At 36.6% G+C, this 8416-nt stretch overlaps 1 protein-coding gene across 1 annotated transcript; it reads right to left on the minus strand.

The window, feature by feature from the left end:
- Positions 1 to 522: 522 nt before the first annotated feature.
- LOC139876592 (protein NRT1/ PTR FAMILY 7.3-like) lies at positions 523 to 4201 on the minus strand. Its single transcript, XM_071863930.1, has 5 exons — positions 4114 to 4201; positions 3715 to 3841; positions 3385 to 3602; positions 2182 to 2744; positions 523 to 1559 (listed from the first exon to the last, which is right to left on the minus strand). The coding sequence occupies exons 1-5, from the start codon at positions 4138 to 4140 to the stop codon at positions 701 to 703; spliced, it is 1794 nt and encodes a 597-aa protein (XP_071720031.1). The 5' UTR covers positions 4141 to 4201; the 3' UTR covers positions 523 to 700.
- Positions 4202 to 8416: the final 4215 nt, after the last annotated feature.

Here is an 8416-nt window from a genome sequence, read left to right on the forward strand (position 1 = left end):
ATATATATATATATATATATATATATATATATATATATATATATATATATATATATATATATATATATATATATATATATATATTATTTACAGATAGTGGTTCGTGAATCGTCGAAAATAGTCAAATGGTCAATTAAATATATGAACATAGTTCCAAAGTTTTCGAGACTCATCATATAGACTTTGCTTTTCGTATCGAAATCATATAAAGATTAAGTTTAGATTTGGTCGGAAATTTCCGGGTCATCACAATTTGTCTGCCAAACAATACTAGAAACTGGAGCTTATGAAAAAAATAAACTTGAGTTCTCATAAGATTCTAGAAGTTTGTGTTCCAAACACATTCTTATCCAATGGCCAATATGATTCATTCTAATCTTTATGGGCTAACGAAATCCATTGGAAGACTTTAGTGATAATCAACGTGGATGAGAAACTAATTTATTGTGGAATTTTTGTCAAGAAAATTAGTTAATAATAATACATTTTTATAAAAAAACTTATAACAAAATACATCTCTTAATAAAAAATTATCAAAATACACCCTCTATTCGAATATACTCGTACAATTTTTTATTGAGTTGATCGATTTGTCCAAGACCGTAACCGATAATACATCATTAATTAGTATATTAAGTACTACTACATAATTTCACAAAAAAATCTTAAAACATTTTAAATTTGCATAAAACCAAACATGCTAGCAGACCTCTAATTCATCACTTCTCCTTTCAAACTTGATATACTTGTACCAATTTGCCACCAACAAGTACACCACAAAATCAGCACTTGTTAAAACAGCTAACAAAAAGTAAAAATTATCCAAATGACCCTTGTTCAAATTTCCAGGTATCCATCCAGGCAATTTATCACTACTTGAAATCTTCATCACAATTGTCACAAGCAAACTACTCACATAATTCCCTAACGATATCGACGTCATACATAACGCGCTTCCAAAGCTTTTCAATCCATCGGGTGCTTGTCCGTTAAAAAACTCGAGTTGTCCTACGTACATAAAAACTTCCGAAGCGCCAATAAGTACATATTGTGGTACTTGCCAAAATATGCTTAATGTGCTTGTTCCTTCACAGTTTACACAATTATCGTCTTTATATTTCAATCTAAAGTGTTCAACTGTTCCAGCTACAACCATTGCTAATATGGCTATCACTAGCCCAACTCCCATTCTTTGAAGCTCCGTTAGCCCTTTTGGGTCGTGCGATTTTTTGTATCGGGCCACTAATGGATCAAGAACTCGTCTGTAAATGAATATGAAGGCGGCAACGCTAAGAATGTCGAAACTGGACATGCTTGCTGGTGGAATGTGAAAAGTTGATATGTTTGTTTTCATTGCGGCTCCTTGTTCGACAAATAATGACGCCATTTGGGTAAACACTACTGAATATAGGATTGTGCATAACCAAATTGGTAGGAGACGTAGAATGCATTTCACTTCTTCGACTTGTGTTACTGTACAAAGGCGCCACGGGCTTTTTATATCTAGATTCGCGGCTGAGTTTTCCTTCGATGTGATCACTGCTGCTCTGTCCAAGAACCTGTCATTACATCAAAAAAAAAAAAAAAAAAAAAAAAAAAAAACTTTAGCACATTACTCCTTCCGTCCCATATTAATAGTCCACTATTCCATTTCAAAATGTCTCAAATTAATAGTCTCTTTCTATAAATAGATAAAAAATGAGTTAAAGTTCCTATATATCCATAACTTTTGCATGTAAGACAAAAAAGATATGTAAAAAGGAATGGGTAAAATTGTAAATTACATAAAAGAACATAAATGAGAATTCTTAAATTGAGTGTTTTTTTTTATCCGATGACTATTTAATTGAGATGGATGGGTTAGTTATGATGAAATTGAGATGGATGGGTTAGTTATGATGAAGATTGCAGTAAAAGTCTTTAAGAAAGAAAAAACGGGTAAACATATAAAGTTTTCCTGTTTAGGCTACCCTGAGAATCATAGTACATATTTTTTTTTTTACTTACATGTACCCAGCCTAACCGGGTTATCCGTCACCATTTCTAATTTTTTCCCAGAGCACCCAAGATATGCTGTCAGTAGGGTTTGAAGATGAGACTTTTTGTTTTTTACTATTATTATATATTAAAATTAAATTATTAATGTAAATAAGAAGGTGATCTAAGTAGTAAAAAACTTACTTAAATCCTTTGGTGTGAAGGATATTTCTGCTTCCATTATTGGGATTTTCTTTACCGTCAACTTCATATAATTCATCACCATCAGAAGGGATAGAAACTTTCCATTTCCTAATTGAAGCAACCATCACTTGGCAAAATCTTGATAACGGATTTCCAGTAGGTTTAAAATGCCTATATCGTGGTGTACCGACAAGAAACAGAACCAACGCCACAAATGCAGACCCTGCTGATGCCCAAAAACCTAATGCCCACATCCCTTTATCTTCAAAGTATCCTAATATGGTATTCGAAAATAGTGATCCAAGATTTAGTGCCAAGTAAAAGTAACTAAAGAATGATACTTTTCCTAATCCTTCATTTGGGTGATCCTCATCAAACTGATCTGCACCAAATGTTGCTATGTTGGGTTGGTACCCTCCATTTCCAAGTGCGATAAGGTAAATTGAAACGTAAAACATTGCCATCGTGAAGCTCGAGTGCTCCCCACAAGGAGTACTTTCATCGCCGCATCCTACTGGTTTCACCAAGAATATGTAGGATGAGAGTGATAATGATATCAACCCCTGCACATATTATAATCAATTTATCAACTTGTTTTAGTTTCTGATACTCCATAATAAAATTATCTTAAATTAATAGATACATAACAAAAAAATTAATCCATCCCGTGTGTGCGAGGTATGTGAAAGATATGAGTCACTACTCCTTCACTTTGAGAGAAAGACGTGTTTCTTAATCATATGGTAAAGAGACTGGTTTCGAAAGAACCTTCATCCAACATGAAAAATAATAATATGTGTAGCTAAAAGTATAAGATATTATCGTTTTTTATTGATGATTGGTGCTCTACATTAATATTTATGCTCTCAACAACACATATACTACCTTATATATTAATGAAATTTTGTCTTATATGTCCTTGTTAACCTCTAAAATTAAATATTTATCACAACAACAACGAAACCCAATACCACATGAGTAGTGTATGAGGAGGTGAGATGTAGACAATCCTTCCTCTATCCGAGAATAGAAAACAAGTCATTTCTCAACACAGAAAAGTAGAGAAAGTCATCACTCTCTCTATTCTCTATTCTCTATTCGAGAGATAAAGAGATTGCTTTCGAGTGGAACTCCGGCCAAATCACATGTTTATCATAAACGAAATTTTTAGTATAAAAGTATTGTAGTTTCTATAAGGCTTACCACAACAAAAATGGCCTGAAAAATCGCACAAGTTTTGTAGCGACCCCAATACGAATCACTAAGGAACGCGCCTAAAAGGGAGAAGATATAAACAGTGCCAGTCCATTTACTAACACTGTTCGCAGCTTCGGCATTGTCTTGACCCATGACTCTAGTCAAAAACAGAACCAAGTTCACACCTACACCGAAAAAAGCTAGTGTGGCTAGCCCTTGATTCACTATCACAAGAGAATTAAAACACATGTTAGGCTATATGTATAAATTGACATAATTTGCATGAAAGAAATATAAAAAATTAAAAAACATGTTACTCCTGTTATGTATATATACCAAGTATGAGGATGGCTGCAAACCATGACCCGGTTCTTTCACGGATAGCGGGTTGGCCTTTTCTGCCGACCGATCCATCGAGAGTGCATTCTTCAGTCTTTTTAGCCATTTTCTCATCAATCTTTCTCTGGAGACAATCATAAACATCGATCATTATCGAGTAATTATCAAACAACACTTGAACATAACAATCTTATTAATTAACTTCCAGTAGGAGATTTTAAAACGTGTTGGAATCAGTTTCTTTAGCTAATTCCGCTGATAATTAGCTTGTTTTCAGGCTTTTTACATCAAAATTTGGCGAAAAATATTGTCCAAAATTACATTTTTTGGGTAACTTTTTGTAAGAAAAAGAAAAGTTGAAAAAGTGAAGTAGTGTAACATGAAGCTAAAACGAACCATTTTAATCATGTTTAAGCAAGCCATTCAAGATTGCTGGTCTTGTTGAGAGAGATTGAGAAAGAGAGGGAAATTGAGATAGATATAGAGAGAGATTAATTAATAATGGTGACGAGGAAATAAGGAAGGGGGTATATATAGAGGATGAATTAAGCTAATTTAGCTGGAAAATAGCTAAATTACGTAGGAAAGTTGGCAGCGAATTGATTGATGTGTGGTACAAGTATTACAATACTTGAAATATATTTAGTATATGTCTTTTTTATGCTCCCTCCGTCCCTAAATTATTGTCCAGTATTCCATTTTGGGATGTCCCAAATTAATTGTCTACTTCCATAAATAGAAAGGAAAGGAGATATTTCATTGGTGGATCTGGAGAGAGAAGATATTTCATTGGTGGAGAAATAAAGTTAGTGGGATTTCCTAAAACTGTGTGTTTTTTGTCTGTGGACAATTAATCTGGGACGGAGGGAGTATCTTTTTAGAAAGATATATGTCCACACTAATATATTATCGATTTGTCGTGTATATTTTGTTGCAAGTTTTCACACTTCAAACCTTTTGTAATAGCACACAAGCCACACCGTGCGATCTTAGGTAGCATAAATCCCATATTCAATTTTCACGTAATAGGGCGTGGGTGGGGTGCGGGTGAAAAAGCCACGTTGAAAGTCACAATAGTGAGTTGAGTTTGATTGGTTCAGAAAATCATTTAGATAATATTTTTTACTCAACTCTTAATTATATTTTTATCACGTTATCAGACCACTCCCAACCATGACGCACTTTCTCCCCATAACACACCGCCACATCAGCGTTCTCTCTCCATTTATTTTTCACTTCCTCTCCATCACACACCACTACCAACCATAACATCCTCCCTCCCCATCACATGGCCCCACATATTTTATTAATATTTATTACTACTACTACTACTATTATTATTATTATTATTATTATTATTGTTATTATTAATATAAATTTTTTAAACAACACTTTTATTGATAAATAAAAATACGATTACATTTAAAAAAAAATACACAATTAAGCATATAAATACGAACACATTATATTAAGACTATCAATATTTTTTGTCAATCGTATCATCGCTAACCCATCCTTCCTCATCGCTACTCTCTCATGGTGGACGATAATCGTAATCAATGAAAAGAAGATGCACGTTTATGGGTTCATTTGCCGTAATTGCTTTATTTTTAACTGCATCTCAATCTTCATCTGTATCAAGAAACTTGTATATTTTCTCATCGTCATTGTAATACACGAAGTCCGTGTGTTTGAACTCCACTTTTTCTTTGACAAACTTCAACAACTTCGAAAAAATCCATTTTAGTAACGTCAACGTTTTCGAACGTTTTTCTTTCGCCAAGTGTACACCATTTCCAATCATCCGAAAACTCACCGTTGAAGTAAACATAAATTGGGACGAGAGTGGGTGCCATTTTGAGTGATTGTTTGAAGATTGTTTGATTTTGGAGTAATTTGATATATGGAAGAATGGTGTTGAGATATGGAAGATTGGAGTGTATTTATATAGGAGAAAAAGAAAAAAGAAAAAAAAGAAGCCGTTGAAGTATGCAACGGATAAAAAATGCTGGGCAACGGCTACATTCATTTAATTTGTACGTCCTCGAAATATTATGCCCATGACAGACACCAGCACGAAAGCATGAAAGAGAATCGAGGGCGACCGAGGGCGGGTGGAATGCCAACGGCGCCCTCGAGGGCGGGCTTCATGAATGTGTCAGGGCGGAGCCCGTTGGGAGTGGTCTCACAACATCATAACTAACACTTAAAAAGACACCACCATTACTTCACATTTTCCACCTACACTGCCACATCATCAAAAAACACCCCACACCATAAACTCACTCACATCACCATTACAAATGATCTTAGACCATTTGTAACAGTTGCAACCCCATGCCGCGTGAATCTACTTTGGACACTGGCCATGCCCAAATGGAAAGTAACCGTGTGGGTTATCTCGTGGGTGTGGGTGATATCGGCTAAAAAGTCACGTTTTCACCCCGGCATTAAGGCCCAAAAACAAGAAAGATTCGAACTTTGTCGGCAAAATACCCACTTCGTCGGTTAGAATTGAAGAACAAGTAATTACGAAGACGGTGCAAAAAGAATCAAGAGAATCGGAGCGAAAACGGTGAAAGACAAGAAATCAAGATACGGTCCAGTGAATCAAGGCTGACCAGGCACAAAAACGGCCTGCCATACGGCTTGCCAAACGGCTTGCCAGTATGGCAAACGACCTGCCAAACGGTCAGGAAAACGGGCTCGATAAACGGCTTGCCTAGCAAACGGCCTTCCAAATACGGCCTGCCAAACGGCTTGCCAGCCATTTGCAGGCAAAAATTCTTGTTTATTTAAAGGGTCTTTGTCATTCATTCCAACACACACTTCAATTCGCTTCTTTATCTCCCTTGTACAATATTAGTCATACTCTCAAGGCCTTCGACTCCGTGCGGGAAACCTAGTACCCGGAGAAGAACATCGAAGATTGTATTAGGAGCGGTCTGGAGTCTTGAAGTTGTCACTTTTGTATTCAGAACTCGTTTAATCTACTGGTACTTCTATCCCTTATCTTTATATAATGTCTTCTATCATTATGTTATGTGATATTGTTGCCATGATTAGCGAGTAGTTATCTTTAGTGTATGCTATGATGTAAGCAGTTATAATGCCGAATTAATATTATGGTTTGTGTATGCTGTTGAAATGCTTTCCGATTATGCTTTAAAATCAATCGCTTTTCCAACTAATAGAACGTAGTTATAGGATCTGTTATTCGGAAGTCGCGAACCCCGATTCAGAGTACACTATCTGTGTCACCCCTTGGTAAGATAAGTCTATTAGATACAACGTAAGATCGACTGAGGCACACCGGTTGTAGTAAGTCTATCAAGCTTTGGATTCCAACTGAGGACTCTTTCGTAGTGAAACATCTGACTAGACCCTTAGTACATTGTCGGTCCCAGACCATGCTAGTGTAGTCACCAAGCATATAAACTTCGTACCTGCACGCTGAAGCGCAACGGTTGTTGTAAGCTGTACCTCTGCTAAGTAAGGCCATGGAACCCGGTTAGTGTTGACTAGTACACTGCACCATAACGCGGTCTCAAGCATTGCACCCCGCTTGAGGGATTCTTAGTTAATTAAGGAACTGTTTGCTTAGACACATAAAGGATTGGACCGTTAGGATAACCGAACGTGTTCATGGAAGTCAGCTTGACTTGGCCATGGTGTTCTTTATGGTTGAACTCTTTTTAAGGGCCTAACTATCTTTTAAAACCAATCATTAATGAAAGCATTGAAACACATCACGTCTCTCGGATATGGTAAACCATGTATTCTATTATGCTTAAGAAAGTTTAGACCATTGTGGAATGTTAATACGTCACCCAACCGAGTCACTCAATTGGATGAGCCGTCTGAACGTGTATGCCTGTAGTCATAATGCACGGGTGTCGGGGGTAAGGGATGTTGCTGTCTATTCAGAATCTTCAAGCCTAACGCAGTACCCATTGACATGTCTTATGACAGGGGCGTTTAGGACCAGTGTAATGAATGCAACGCCTCTGCCTATTCATGAGTCAGCATTCCATAATCTCGATAAAATAACTGATGAAGTCATAGTATGCACTCACTTTAACCTTATCTGAATTACGAATTTTATCGCATTTACTTTATCTGTCTTATAAATTAGAAAATCCCAAATAGGTAATCACTACTCCGTCTTAACTATCTTAGGCTTAAATATAGTTTCGATTCTACTGATATCTCAAAAATACGACTCTAGGTCATACTTCCCTTACTTATATGGAGTAGTAAGATTTAGGCCCCGCTAAATATAAATTTAAAACAGTACCCCTCCCTCGAGTGGCTGATCCTGGCGCGCCGCGGCTCGAAGACCGCGTGAATAAAAACCGTCTGTTTCAGCCATATCACGGGAGGTGCTAGTTTTTGGCGCCGCTGTCGGGGAACTGGTATCAGGCAATACTGCTCTCTATCAAACTTATTCACAAGCATTTAGTGGTGTCTAAGAAAGACAATTATACACGGACTTGGTTGTTGGATTTTCTGAACAGTCGCCAATTATATTAGGACCAAAAGGATCCTGCCTCTCTGTAGTTGGCCTGGCCACTTGGTTTGTTGAATAGTTCGTGCGGAGCTCTGTTACCGAAATACCAGCGAATCAGTAGCCAGAAGCAAAAACATATTCAACCGTAGGATAGTTAGTTAATTACCTTAGATTACTTTAGACTACCTT

Source organism: Rutidosis leptorrhynchoides, chromosome 11 (assembly GCF_046630445.1).
Source record: "Rutidosis leptorrhynchoides isolate AG116_Rl617_1_P2 chromosome 11, CSIRO_AGI_Rlap_v1, whole genome shotgun sequence".
Classification (NCBI taxonomy): Eukaryota; Viridiplantae; Streptophyta; class Magnoliopsida; order Asterales; family Asteraceae; genus Rutidosis; species Rutidosis leptorrhynchoides.

Coding starts and splice junctions, on each gene's coding strand:
- LOC139876592 (XM_071863930.1), bottom strand. CDS start 4,140: ATGGCTTGCTTAAACATGATTAAAATG. Junction 3,603..3,714: donor TGCAGCCATCCTCATACTTG/GTATATATACAT, acceptor CTCTTGTGATAG/TGAATCAAGGGCTAGCCACA. Junction 2,745..3,384: donor TTCAGGCCATTTTTGTTGTG/GTAAGCCTTATA, acceptor TAATATGTGCAG/GGGTTGATATCATTATCACT.